Source organism: Vulpes vulpes, chromosome 9 (assembly GCF_048418805.1).
Source record: "Vulpes vulpes isolate BD-2025 chromosome 9, VulVul3, whole genome shotgun sequence".
In the NCBI taxonomy this organism is placed as follows: Eukaryota; Metazoa; Chordata; class Mammalia; order Carnivora; family Canidae; genus Vulpes; species Vulpes vulpes.
The window spans coordinates 35,989,090-36,004,427 of NC_132788.1; the positions used below are offsets into that span (position 1 = coordinate 35,989,090).

Genomic DNA, 15,338 nt, shown 5'->3' on the forward strand with positions numbered 1-15,338 from the left:
GCAGAGCCCACCGTGGGGCTCAGTCCCACAACCCTGATACCAGGACCTGAGCCGAAATCAAGAGTCAGACCCTTAAGGACTGAGCCTCCCAGGGGCCCCTGTGCTTGTGTCTTTTGATTGAAAAAAATACATGGTGATACATTGTGACAAAAAGTGCTGTGAATTCGTTAACATTGTAAAACGCACTTGTTACAGAACAGTTCGTGTGTATGTATTTGAAAAGAGCAGCAAATCCATGCCATGGCTATTGGACCCAGGTAGTTGCCTGCCGTGCGGGGTGCTGGCTCTCTCGTGCTCAGGTTCCCTGCGCCTGTGAACTCTGGTGAATTTGCAACTGGGGAGTGAGAGGACCACCAAGAGAACATAACACCAGGGCCACCGGGCTCAGCTGACGGCCTCTGCGTCGCTTCTGTCTGCTTTCCTGGCCCCGCCGTCTGTTCGCCTCTCCAGCGTCTCCCGGGGTCCCCAGCGGCCTGCTGGCCCCGCAGAACCTGGACGGCTCTCCCGCCCGCCTGCGGCCTGTTTCAGAGGCCAATGCTGGGTCGCATGGCCTCCTGCTCCTCTTTCAAGTGTGTCAGCCTCCCAGGCCCTGGGATTAGTCATGCCAGACAGGCTGGCCAGAGTTGGGGCAGTCTCACTCATTCACACTTTCATTTGCGTATTTGCTCACTCAGGCACACACTCACACCCTCACTTGCTCACTCACATCCTCACTTGCTCACACCCCCTTGCTCACACTCACACCCTCACATGCTCACTCACATCCTCCCTCCCTCCCTCCCTCACATGCTCACTCCCTCATGCCTTTTCTCACTCACATACTCACTTGCTTACACCCTCACACCTTTGCTCACTGGCTGGCACACTCACTTGTTTACATACTCACTCCCTCATACCCTCAATCCCTCACACCTTCACTGGCTCATACCTTTACTCACTCACAACCTCACTTGCTCACACACTCTCTCACCTTCACTCACACCCTCACTTGCTCAGGAATTACGTCCTTACTTACTCATACACTCACTCACACTTCATACCTTTACTCATTCACACATTCACTTGCTCATGCCTTCCCTTGCTCACACACTCACATACTCACTCACTCACACCCTCATTCCCTTACACCTTCACAGGCTCACACCTTCATTCACATTCTCATACCTTCATTTGCTCACACACTCACATCTTCATTCCCTCACACCTTCATTCACTTATACCTTCACTACCCTTGCTTGTTCACACTCTTCTCACACCCTCAGTCTTCCCTGCTGGCTTTCATGAAGCCAACATCATTGACACCCCTACTACTAATACACACTGGTACTGTAGTAGGTGCTAGAAATATACTTGCTCCTCATTATTTGCAGAGTGTATATTTGCAAATTTGTCTACTTATTAAATTTGCTTAGTGACCCTAAAATCATTCCTGGTGGCATTTCCATGGTCGTTTGCAGACATTCAAGGAGAAGCAAAAGGGAATTGCCTGATGGGCCTGTTTCCAGCTGAGATCCTACCATGTGATGCTATGCCTTCTTTCAGCTCACACTATAAACAATATCCTTTTGGGGATCTATTTAATGCCACATTTTTCCTTTTTTTAACTTTTTTGTTGGTGATTTTACTGTTTAAAATATCCCTCCAAGCATAGTGCTGAAGTGCTAGCTGGTGTTTCTAAATGCAAGTTGGCTGTGACGTGTCTTATGGAGCAAACCAGATAAATGAGATAGTTTTGTGTGAGCATGAGCTTCACAGTACTGTTGGAGGTGAGTTCATTGTTAATGAATCTATGATATTAACTTAAATAGAAACCCCCAAAAAACAAGGTTATGCACTGATTATGTGACCAAAGTGTTATGAGTGGCTTGTGTGGAACCAAACCCCGTGTTTCTCTTGGCAGCAGGGTGTCGGTATTTACTACTTCAGCGTTCATAGTGGCTTCAGAGAACAGAACTATGGCGAATAATGAGATCAACTGTACATACAAATGCAAAGGGCATTTCCTCTTGTGGATGAGCTTAGAACTGGTCCATGAACTTGCAGCTTTGTGTGTGTGTGGAGGGGGCGGGAGTGGGTGGCAGATACACAGATCAAGAGTTATAATTTGGTAGGATACTTGTTATAATAGAATTATGTACAAAAAAGATTTGGGGGAACTTAGAGGGGAGAGATTAATTCTGGAGCAGGAGAGAACTTCAGGATTATTCACAAAGGAGATGGAGAAAACAGGCAAGTGTCCTTAGCAGAGGAATGCTTGTGTGAAGGCAGCTTTGCTGCAGGATTCGGAATCATGGTGGCTACTGGACATTCCTAATTCTGTTATCTTTACTTCCATTCCCCCTGCCGTGATTTTTGCTTCTGTTTTTCCCAGCTGCCACCAGAGGCTACACTGCTGACATTTGGAGTGACTTCTGTCATTACCGTCAGCCCTGGCATGGGAGGTGCCCTTGAGCCTCACAAAGAAGGCGACTGCCTCCCTGGAGCCAAGTGGGAGCTGCACCCCTCAGGGCAGTGACAGCGGAGGCCAGGCCACCCTCTACGTCTTGCCTCCCCCCTCCATGCCGGGGACTGATTTGTACTTGTGCATAGATGTCATTTCTCAGTCCTTTGACCGGGTACATCTCAGCAGCATCCTAACAGGTGGCTGAGAAGAGTGTCTGCCTTCCTGACACCCCTGATGCAGAGGTCTCCCCCTCAGGATTAGAGGTTATGGTGTTAAGTGGGAGAGACATATACGGATATTTCTTCCTTTGTCCTCATTTTTTAAATTTAGTATTTTATTTATTTATTCATGAGAGACACAGAGAAAGAGAGGCAGAGACACAGGCAGAGGGAGAAGCAGGCTCCATGCAGGGAGCCTGACGTGGGATTCTACCCTGGGTCTCCAGGATCAGGCCCTGGGCTGAAGGTGGCGCTAAACCGCTGAGCCACCCAGGCTGCCCTGTCCTCTTTCTAAATGCTTAAAATCCTGACATAAGCTGATCCCCTTTTTTCTTATTCTTTTTTTGGTGTTTTATAAATCATTGAAATCTCTATCGTGACTTGCTTTTCCTTTGTAATGAAGCGCTCAAAGCTCAGTGCGGTATTCCAAGAACAGACTGGCCAAGGTCATACTGAAGACATCCCTTCCCATATGGTACATAATGTGATTACTTTGCATGGAATGAGTTTTGCCCATTTAGCTGCCATGTTCCATTGTGTGTCCACCCTTAGCTCTAGGTTTCATCCCTCCATCTGTTTTCCATATGAATTATCATGTTTCAGATAGTTTTCTCTTGACTGTGTTAACTTGGCCTGTATCCTTTTTATTTCTCTATCTTTCAAGATTGGTTTTTCCCATTTGCCATATTTTGATGGAATAGTGAAGCCTCTACTTGCATTTGGAACAATTCGAAGTTGGAGGTAAAGCACAGAGTAGTGGAAAGACAAGGCTTAGCATCCCAGCTCTAGCTTGCTAGCTGTGCGACCTTGGGCAGTCTACTCAAACTTGCTGAGCTCTGACTGTGGAACAGGGCGAAGGACAGCCACATGTCAGCATTGCTATGAGGCTGAGAGGAGACGAAGCTCATAAAAGAGCCAGCACACTGCGTGGCTTGCAGTGGCTCGTTAGTACAGGCTTGTTCCCTTAGCGTTCTTCATGGACGAGTGTGGCGGTGATGAAACGCTGCCCTGGTACAGCCTCTTGCGCTCCTTCTTGGATGGGAGGTGCACAGAAACTCTGTTTCTTGCAAGCTTGAATTCTGGAATGGAGATTTATGACATAGTCTCTGAAAATAAATGTGTCTCCTTCATTCTTGCATCCCTGGAATCATAAAGTGTTAACCACGAAGCCTTGCTTATCAAGATTAATTTTAGATATTTTATTTTTATATGTAGCTCATTATTATTTTATCCACGTAGTTAAAGAAGTTTCTTTCTTTGGGATTTACTTTCCTTTGTATTATTGTAACTCTTTTTTCTAATGTTAACATATTGGTAAATTCACCAGGCTGTCACAGCACCCGAACTGTCAGAACTGTTTCTTTTTCCAGGATTAAAGCTCTGTTTTAAGAAGGATCCATGTCAGCATATGAATTTGGCTTTGGAGCAGTGGAATTATTAGTTGATAGTATCAGCCCTGATTATGGTTGGAAGTGGGCTGTCACACTCTAGCAGAGAAAGGGGCCTTGAGAGAATTAGACACAGTCACCTGAGTGTTCAAAGTGGAGGGAGCAGCAGCACTGGTCACTTTCTGAGAGATCAGGACCATTTATGTATCACAGGTTCAGAGGAGGGAGGAAACGTTTGGGTTCCAGAGGAATCTGGGCTAGCATGAGTACAGTTGAAGGTAGGAGGTAGGGACCCAAGAACTGGGGTGGGGAGTGATGCTAAATACAAGCTTTATATACCTTGAGATTTTACATAGGGTTTCTCTGTAGGTGTTGGGAGGGGATGGGGGTGTTTGAGAAATTCAAGAGTTCTGGTATTATTTATCTGTGATGTTGTATTTTGTCTGCCTTATGTGCGTGTCCTACTTTCCCATGATAGGTTTCAGTGCTCTATCTACAATATTGCTGACTTTTTGTTTTCTTGTCAGACTTGGTTTTTCTCCTAAGCCAGTTCGCCTGGGGAGAACCTACAATGTAGGCTTTGTTGGTCAGGCAGGCATTCATCAAATAAGGCATGTTTCTGGTGGTCAACATGATGAAGAGGGCAGTGGCAGGTGCCCCAAAATGCAAGGAAGTGTAGTAGATGAGACACCTTCCAGCGTGGGATCCTCCTGATGGTCTCCCAGAGAGAAGAAAGAAGAGGCCTCTTGTGCCAAAGTGATGTCTTCTTCCTTGTCCTCATTTCTTCCTTGAAATAGCAACCTTATTCCCTTGGCTGCTTCTGGAAGCATTAATTCTGTCTGCATTTCAGATCAGCTGCCCTAGCCCTGTCCGCAGTGGGCAACTGATGCAGCACATCTTACTTGATGTTCCCTGTTTTCCTCCACTACAATTTCTTTTTCTTTTTTTAAAAGATTTTATTTATTCATCACACACACACACACACACACACACACACACACACACACACACACAGAGGCAGAGACACAGGCAGAGGGAGAAGCAGGCTCCATGCAGGGAGTGTGACGTGGGACTCAATCCTGGTCTCTAGGATCACGCCCTGGGCTGACGGCGGCGCTAAACTGCTGAGCCACCTGGGCTGCCCTCTACTGCAATTTCTTTTTCATTTCCTGTTCAATATGTCCAGCTACTCCCTGTGGTATATCTGATGGTTATTCTGGAAAAAAAGTAGTCGGATTCCATTGTTTTTGTCTTTCTGGATCCCTTATTTCCTTAATTTTACCTCCCAGCTTTTCAGCTTTCCATGTTTCTGCCATTGTGTGTCAGTCTGATTCTTGAGGGTGTTCTGCTCCCGGCTTTTCCCTCTTGTGCTACCTACCTAGTGTGGGGTTTCTTCAGTGTTTGCAGGTCTTTGGTGTGTATTTTCAGTGGTCACTGGATGACTTACTACTCTTACCAGATCATCATCTATGCTATGAAATGTTACATGTGATTTCTTTTTACTTCGGTGTTCTACAATCCTAAGAGAAGTTCCCTGAATTTTTCCCCTGGGGTTCTTTGTGGAACCGTTAACTGTGCCTCGTGTGCATAGGGGCACAAGCAAGTATCTCTTAAAGTGAATATTGGACTTCTCAAAGTTGAATCCTACTGTACCTGGAGCAAGGTTTTTCTTTCCTCTGTGGGACTGCATCTCTGGAAATGTATTACAAGTTTACAAGCTACTGTGATTTGCTAAACAAATATCCATGCCCATAGGCAGCTTTTAAGGAAGGCCCCTGAATTGTCTAGCCTGCCCGTGGTTCTGTTTTGGCAGCATTGTTGGTGCTACAAGGCAGGTGAGTACATGGTGTAGAAGATGTCTGTGTGCCTCTGGATTTAGACTGGGCCCTGGCCTTGGAATCCCCAAATGCCCAAGTAAGCAGCTTCTAGAGAGAACAAATGCCTGTGGTATGTTTGTTTTGTTTACTGTTTGGTGGGGGTGGAGTGCAGAAAATGCAGTAATTCAGAATTTTCTCTATATTTTGATGAGACCGAATTGCCTGCCTCCTTGCTTCATTTTGTTTATATTGACCAGGCACAACTGATTCACTTATTCCCACAACTCCAGGGTGGTCGGTATGAAAGTGTGCCCGTCTGGAATAGTGGGGGTTTTTAAAGGGGGTTTGAAAGACGGGGCTTATGGTGAGCTGTATCAAGGGCACAGAGGGTTGGCTCTGAATCGGAGTCTAATAAAATAAGAAGTAGCGCCCTCTTGCCTATTCTCTGTGTTTGTTGCTTTCTGTCTATATGGGGACTTCTCCCAGGAGAGAAGAGTTAAAAGACCTGGCTTCTTATTAATGGTCCTTTTAGTCATTATATTTAATCACCCCGATCCTTGCAAGAACTCCCATTAAGACTTTACTGCTAGATTATTAATGAGGAAGAGAGTACATCTGTACGAGTCATTGTGGTAAAGGGAGGTTGAAATACCATGACTGTAATAAACGGGAGATATGAGAACAAGCGATTACATCAAATCATTAACTTACAAAGTGTTTGAGAACTCTATGATCAAGTTAGTTTCTGTAGAGTCACTGACCTCGGATTTACGGGTTGGGCTAGTTTATGCAACTAGTTTAAGTGAACCATTGAGTTCAGTAAATGCAACCATTTTGGATACTGTGGTTAAAGCTACACCACATATATCTACAAAAATATTTGTATATATATTTATGTATACATATGACGTAAGCCTGTATGGTTTCCATGAGAACTATTGAGCCTCAAATTCTGAAAAATTCTGATTTCATTTTTTAAGTGGGTATAGATATGAATTGGGCATAATAATGCCCATATGGACTACACATTTTCCAATTGTCTAATATCTTAAAGTGATGTCTATCTTATAACATTCCTAAACATTCTCTAGAGTGTGCTGTAATTTTCATATTATTATCTCATTCTTTGGATTTAATAGGATTCATAAAAGTTTTGAAGTTTTAATTTCAGTTTTTCCCACTGCTTAGAATTTGATGATATAAAATGAAAAGAGGTTTCCATAGTTGCTAACATTCACCAGATTTTGTTCCAAAACATGGACTTTAGTAGACTTTTGAATTAAATCCACATTCTCCACCCAAGCCTAGTGATATAATCCAACAGTTCAAAGATAGGTATGCCATAAACAGCTATAGTTAAATAATCTAAAAAAAAATTAAAACATGGAAATACAATAAAACAAGAATTGATCACTTTATAGTGGAATACTCTATAAACTGTCTGCATTGGAAACATGTGGTGAGTTTTAAAACATCTGAGTTCTATAATTCTAAAGTGTATAGTTGATTTGAAGGCAGAAACTTTTTTCCTCCTCTGCACATATAGAAGAATACAGGTTGATATGTTTTTGCTGTCCCAATTTATACTCATTTGCTTATTTTTAATTTAGAAAAAGCACTGTGGAGTACAAATACATAAGTATAGTCACCTCAACTGAATATTTTGTCACTGAGTTCTAGAGTATGATCATAAAGAGAGTAATTCTATAAATCTTGCTATTTTATCTGTCTATCCAAAACAGAAATCCTGTGTTAATGTAATCACACATGAGAGGAAGAAATTATTTAAAAGCATTTACATGGCATAAAAAAGTAACAGGGTCTTTAATTCTTAATGATCGTTTTAATTTCTTAAGATATGTCAGTTTATCTGAGTGGCATCATACTAATTGTGTAATGATTACAGGAGTTGAAAAGTACCTGTGCTTTTGCAATGGAATATCTGCACAGTCTCATTTAACTTGTTAAGTCAGACAACTCTTTAGTGTAGGAGGCAATTGAACTCTGTTAAGAATTGCAAAAAGTGCTGGCTAGAAATGATACTGTTTTAAGTGGAATAATTCACTTTATTTTCTGGGTTGCCTACAAAGTTCCATTATGTGTATATAAAAAATGCTATCATAGCCTGCTAGGGGAACTAGAGCAGTGTCTTCTGAGCAGTGAAAAGGCTAGTTCAGTATCTTAGCTTACAACTTTTTTTAAAAAAGATTTTTTTATGAGCTAAAAAAACATCCTCAAAACATATAAAATGAGAATCTTTTCATAAATACTAAAAACAAATGTGTTCCCTTGCTAGATTGTGACTTCCCTACCACTGTAGAATTTTGTTCATAATCTCTGTTTTTGTTTAATCTCTACTCATTCTTCCCCCAAAGTGAATAGGGTTTTCTGAAAATTACATTTTGTAAAGGTAAAGAAGAGAGGAAGCATATATGAATCTTAGACCAACAGCTGCTGCGTGTGATTCCTGAGCCTGGTCCGTGAGCCCTTGCCGTTTCCCTGCGTGGCCCTCCTGGTGCCTGGCCCTTTGGAAAACAGCATCAGAAGGCTCCCCGAGGAGGGGGTCAGGAGGAACCATGGTGCTTAGTGAAAAGTAGAAAAAAACCCAAAAGGGGACTGTCTCCAGAGTGTGGCGCATCCAGCAGGGAGGGCTCCTGGAAACTTCTTGCTCTGGTGGCTTCGTTCCCATCATAATGAGGTTCTGTGGCATCGACCCGGGACGAGCCATTTCACATCCAGCCTCCCTATCCGCTGTATTTAATGGGCGAAGTTGTATTAGCAGTTTCCCAAAGTTGGTTCCAGTTGCAAGAGGTTATGGTGTTAACAAAATGTCAACAACCACCGTGGTTTATGGAGGCCTTCCTCTGTGCCAGGCGTGTCCTCTGACTGTGTACTTGTAACAGCCCTGTCCCAAGATACTAACCTGCCTTAATGACGAAGTTTCTGAGGCTCGTAGAGGTTAAGGACAGATGTCGTAAATGTCCCACAGCTGGTGAAGGGTGGAGTTGGCATCTGCATGGTCCTTGGGCACCACGGTGGGCTCTTCACCACCCAACTACCTGTCTTCTGCTGAGGTGACATGTATGTCTCTAATCCAACAAAGGCTACTGTACTGTAGATGTGACAGGTCTACAAAGCAAACATGAACCAGTACCTAACTCATGATTCCAAAAGGAGAAAGTGTGCTATTGTTTTTAAGTAAAATGTATATCAGTGATATGATTTCCTGCTGAGAAAAAGAAAGCTTAATTTGAATTAGTTCTTCATGTTTTTTGAGGAACTAAAGGTTCAGTATCCAGTTCCATACTCTGGTCCATTTTATTAAGTAAAAAAAAAAATACAAAAACAAAACCATAATTTGTTTAGAAAATTTACTTAATCACCGCAAACCCAAACCAGACATTTTTAGCCAGGAATAATCTTGTCTGTGAGGAGAATATTTATTACACAGATGGAAGTAAAGACTAAAATAGCTGGTAATGTCTTTAACACACTATTTTTATTTCGTCAGTCTTAATAGAGATGAAAGAGAAGTCACATGCAGCCTCATCCCCCAGCTCAGGGGAGGGGAGAAGAAGAATGCGCCCCTAGGTTTCTGTGTGTAGAGTGAGGTGCCGTGTGTACAGTGAGGTGCCACTGCCTCTGAGCTGCTCGTCCCCTCCTCCTCCTGGCCCCCAGTGGAGTAATCCAGCTTGGGGGGGGGCCCATAGATGACTTCTTACTCCCCGCAATTCATTTTGTCCCTACAAACCCAGCATCCGCGCTCCAAAATTTCCCCAGCATTTCTGTCTTTGACAGATGCATTGTTTTTTCATTTTCTCTTGGCCCCATTTGATTTAAGAAGAACTTGCCCAATGAGATAAGATTATGTCACAGACCCTTTCAGGGTCTTGAGGAGTAATAATCAGTTGGTGGAGTGGGGGATTGCAGGCCCTATGTGCTTTGGAGTGGCTCTTAAGCCCTCAGTTTCTCAAAGAAGTAGGGAAGCCGGCCTTCCATCGGACTGTTGATTTCATCAGATTCTCTCCCTTTCCCCTTCATTTGCTCTCCTGACTTCCTCCGTTGCAAGGATCTGATGGATCCTGTGCAGCTGCCGTCTGTGAACTCAGTGCACTAAATCGTGCATGTGTGTACATGTAAGAAGGACATCTATATTTTGGTGATGTCTAGTTTGCTGTCCTCTGGGTCTGAATGTCAGAAAGGGAAGAATATCAAAGATAAGGATCTGTGCTGCTCTTTTAAGTCTGCACACGGATGTGTGTGGTTTTTTAGTTTCTTTTCTTATTCATGTAAGGTGCCAGATGGGCGAGAGCAAGAGGAATACTTTTAAAAGGTCATTTTGTGTTAATTTTTAAAAAGTGCCATCATGGAAGGTATTGATTTGAAAAGTTGCAGTCTGGTGGTGAGAGGGGCAAAGAGACCATTCAATCCTGTTGGCTCGTTTCTCCAGGGGACAACTTTTGTGACTGGGTTTTGGGATGTGAGGCAGATGTTTCTGGTCATTATGACTGCCCACAAGACACCTGGCTGCAGGAGCTCTGGGTTGTGGGGATAAGTGGGACCCAGAGTTTCATAAGGCTCAGGTGGAGGGAGAGGTGCACTTCATCTGTGAAAATGGGGAACCTTTTAACTTTGGGAATGTGGGAAAAAGTACAGCTTTTCTGTTGGTAGATGTGTGCCTGAGAATGTGGCTTTTTTAAGTTGGGGGGCTCTTTCTGTCTAAATTCAAGGGAGTAGGAGGGTTGCAACAATTGTTTTTACTTCTTTGTATCCAGGAAGACTCAGTCACATAGAAAGCATTCTATCTTGAATGTGAACCAGGGATTAACTGTATCAGAATTCCCCCCAGGGCCTGTTAAAAATGCATATTTCCAGACTTTCTGGATCGGAATTTTAAAGGATTGGAGATTGAACATTTGCATTTTAAAGAAGCAATGCAGGTGATTGTTCTGTAACCCTGAAGTTTGAAAAGCACTCTTAGAGTAGTAAGTAAACTCTACTGCTTCAGAGGGCAGGGGATTCTGACAACAGTGTGATTGTTGAGAATGTTGGGCAAGTACTTTGTAAAACATGTATTAAAGATGAGGCAGGTATCTGAACCTTTGGCTTCAGCTAAGGCTCTCCCTTGCAGGATGGTCACCAATCCAATTGCTGTAGTAAAAACGGGAACAACTCGAAGCATTGATCATCCTTTGTCTCTTTGTCTCTTTCAAATAATTGATGTATGAAAAGAAATCTAGCCAGAAAACATTTGGAATCTTTTGCACTTCAGCCATTATGAAAAACAATTAAACATAGTTAAATTTATATAGCCAGGCACTTTTTTGGAAAATACATCCCAATGGTTAAACTGGGTTAAAATCAGTCTTTTCTCATCAGAGTTATATTGTATAGCCATTGAATGTTGCTTCAAATACAGAAAACAGCTCTTTTGCAAAATATTTATTTGTTTGCTTGTTTGTTTGTTTTAACAGGAAAAACTAACCCAAGAGTGTGTATTCAGAGAACAGTTTGAAGAAAACTGGTATAACACGTACTCTTCGAATCTATATAAACACGTGGACACTGGAAGGCGATACTATGTTGCATTAAATAAAGACGGGACCCCAAGAGAAGGAACGAGGACTAAACGGCACCAGAAATTCACCCATTTTTTACCTAGACCAGTGGACCCCGACAAAGTACCCGAACTATATAAGGATATTCTAAGCCAAAGTTGACAAAGACCATTTCTCCACTTGAGCCCTTAACAGAGTAACCACTATAAAGGTTTCACGCGGTGGGTTCTTATTGATTAGCTGTGTCATCACACCAGCTCCACTGTTGCCAAACTTTGCCGCATGCATTCTGTACGATGGAGGCTTGGAGGGGAACATGCTGATTTTGTTGTGCACTTACAGGCTTGTCCTCCTGGAGGGCCGCCGCCGCCCACTCGCTCGGTCTATTGTGAGCCGAGGAGAGGGAGGCTGAGCGGGAGTGTGAGTGTGTGTGTGGATGGGTAGCAGGGGAGGTTGAAGAGAAGCAGAAGCAGAGAGGACAACGGCCTGATGCATGCTGGGATTTAGACGCGCTTTTACATTTTTGATCAATTGTCCTTCACCTTGTATCAGCACAGCTGCCATACTTCGACTCATCAGGATTCTGGCTGGTGGCCTGCGCGAGGGTACGCTGCATTTGCAAAGGCATGGAGGGTGCAGTCTTACTTACAAGACTTTTTCAGTTTAAGGCTCACTGGTGCCATCCCAGTGAATTTAAAGCAAAGACCTCTTAGTAATAAAAAAAAAAAAAGTTAAATTTATTTATAGAAATTCCAAAGGCAACATTTTATTTATTTTATATATTTATTTATTATATAGAGTTTATTTTTAATGAAATATGTACAGGCCAGATAGGCATTTTGGAAGCTTTAGGCTCTGTAAGCATTAAATGGCAAAGTCCGCTACGAACCTGTGGTAAATTCATGCAAGTAAATATAACGGTGCATGGATAGGAGAAATCCTAATGACCCTAATGTACTAAAGGCGACAATCTCTTTTGTGCCCGTATTATTGTAAACTTATGCACATCATTCATGACACTGAGTATTCACTCTTCAGACTGCTTGTTTCATAGCTTATCCCAGAGGATTAAAGAGAAACTGGGTCTCAAACTTTTATTCTGTGTCTGTAATATTTCCTCTCTCATAAGTGACTTATTCCATCACTGTAACTTCACGGTTGGAAAATACAAGGGTTGGTATCTAGCCTACGTGTTTGAATCTCTTGCAGAATATACCAAAGCTAAACAATAACTATGCTTTTATTTTAGTCGATCTCCAGGACAACAGGACTAACATCAAACACTGTACTGATTTAGAATCCTCAAAACGAAAAAAAAAAAGAGCTTATATAGCACAGATTTTTAAAAAAAAATTTTTTTAAGGGACAAGAGTCAGATTAAACAGGATCATTCTTGGAGACTTTTTATTTGTGTACTTGGCTATCAAATATGACATTATACAAGTACCATAGGGGTCATTGTAACATCTTTTATAGAAAATTGCTTTTGGTGAACATGGGAATAGCACCCTTCAAGGAAAACGTGCAACATAACAAATCGTCATCAATAATGACAATGAGGGGGAAAGTATTATCCTTGCTGACTGTGTTTTGTTTTTAAAAATGGTCTTCACAAGCGCTCAATTTTTTTAGAGGGGAGGTTACTATATAGAATATCTTTTACAAGGCTTTTATAACATTTTATGCTGAAAAGCATAAGAAAACATATTTCTTTAGTAGCAATAATTTTGGAACTTGCCCTTGGGCAAGGAAGACTATTTCTTACTATATACTAAGGAGAAAAGAGCCAAATTCTTAAAGCAATATTTAGGAAAAAGGAATTTATAACAAATTCTCATACCACATATAACACTTTCTAGCCAGTTATGTTGGGAAATTGAAAGTGACAGTTAAAAAATGTGTTGGGATTTATGTAACTAATTTTAAAATTTAATATTCCAACTTTGTTTTGCTCTGATGCACATTCTTTATGAAAAATAAAAGTATGTCACTGTTGAGTTAAAGCTGTTTTGAAGTAGAAGCGCATGACTTATTGCCATGAGCACATGTGGCCCTTCTATAGGCCAAGTCGGAGTATGTAGCAGAGCCCTCCTGCTGATGTGCATTAAGGAAAAACTAAGTCTAACATTTGGAATTAAGAAATATTTGGGGGGAGGGGACAGAAGCAATGTAAAATAGTTGATTTATGATAAACTCAGAATGTCCTCTTCATTTATTTTCTTTTTTTTTAACTTTCTAAACAGAAACTGCATTTAATTCTGAGATGTAGTATTCTTATTTATTACTTAACCCTTTGCTGCTGCTAAAATGTGCACATATTCAGGCTTCAGTTTTTCTGAGAGGCATTTAATATTTTTGGCTGAAAACATTAAACATCTGACCACAGGGAAGAATCAAGTTTCTAGGATGTCATAGGTACACTATTTAGCACTGAAGAAATTGGTTTTAGGAGGTAGCCAAAAGTAATCTTGAAGTAGCATGAGATGCTAGATGATCGGCCTAAAAGAAAGCAACCAACTTGTGAAAAAGATTAAAATCTCCATGCATTCCCAGAAAATGCTACTTTAACGTCTACTTTTGGAGTTATTTTGTTTTGGTACCTTTTTCTTTTTCTTTTTTTAAAGAGAAACAAAATGTTATATGCTTTTGGCAATGGATACAATAAACTGTAATGGTCTGTAAATAAATAAATATTGACTTATGCAATTTATGTAAATAAGTGTTCTGGGAGAGTAGATGGCTCAGGGTTTTGGCGTGGGCATTGTCCTGTTGGGCATTAGAGCAAGTGGGTTTGCAGCCAGTTCTTGTCATAAGAGACCCAAAGCCCATTGGATGGCAGCTCCGAGCCACTGTGGGATGGGTGGTTCCAGGTTTCACAAACAGATGTTCAGATAGCCAAACCATTATCTTACTGGTGCCAGTACTTGCACCTTGGTCAGAGACTTAATGGGCACGGACTGAACCACCCTCCCATCTGTCATGTGAATGTCCCCAGGCAGTGTGAAGGACATGCCAGGTCAGTGTTGGGGAACCTGTCCCTGCCAGGTCCTGTTCTGTAGATAAATGAATGGCTTTAGTTTATGGTGTTTTCCTTCTATTTCATCTCATTAACACTACAACATTGTGTTATTTACTTGATAATCTGTAATTGTATGTAAATACATACAGGATTATGTAATTTGTGTAAATACATAATTACAGACTTTTGAAAACTGGTATTTTTTACTTGATGTCCATTTTGGAGCTGCTTCAGATTATGTGCCTACATGAACCAATGGAATTTTAAAAACATGCTCTCCTTGCTCTTACAGCTGTTGCGTGTGTGTTGAGGGGATGGGGGGATGTGGAGGGTGGAGGGGGAGGACAAACATATCCAGATGTCTTTTCATTTCTGTGAGCATTAGATGAAGAAACGAGTAATCTGGGATAAAGATTCATGAACTTGCAGCAAGCAAAACGCAGTGTGTGCACATATTTACATGGATGGGTGAATGGACAGAGGCATATTGTTTGAGGTCAAATTCTGTTTGCTGCATCATTTGACCTTGAAGTGTGCTTTATTTAGATCCACTGCTTGTGGTGGATCCACTGCACAAAAGAGCAGTGAAACTGTGGGGGTGGGGACCTATGCCAGATGGATTCAGAAAGGTGTGTTAGCCACCCAGCCCCGCGCAGGTGTGCATGTGTATGTGTGTTATACATGCCACATAATGCCCTGTGTGTCCATAGATGTTTAGCATTTTAGAATTGATATTCTGTTGTTAAAAGTGGAATGGGGAGGGATTACAAGGATAGACAGTGCCTACCTCCTTCAGTATATAGCCCCAAATTTCAGGATTCAGGTTTGCAGAGTGGCCCTGACCACAATAGGTGTGGTTACCGAAGTGTGAACAGTGACCGGGAGTGTGATTTCT

At 42.0% G+C, this 15,338-nt stretch overlaps 1 protein-coding gene across 1 annotated transcript in view; it reads left to right on the forward strand.

The window, feature by feature from the left end:
• The window catches only part of FGF9 (fibroblast growth factor 9), a 34,121-nt gene extending 19,389 nt beyond the window's left edge, over nt 1-14,732 (forward strand). The window contains exon 3 of the mRNA XM_025996663.2: nt 11,341-14,732. Within this exon, the coding sequence (XP_025852448.1) occupies nt 11,341-11,586 (246 nt within the window). The 3' untranslated portion in view covers nt 11,587-14,732. The remainder of the gene's footprint in view (nt 1-11,340) is intronic.
• Nucleotides 14,733-15,338: the final 606 nt, after the last annotated feature.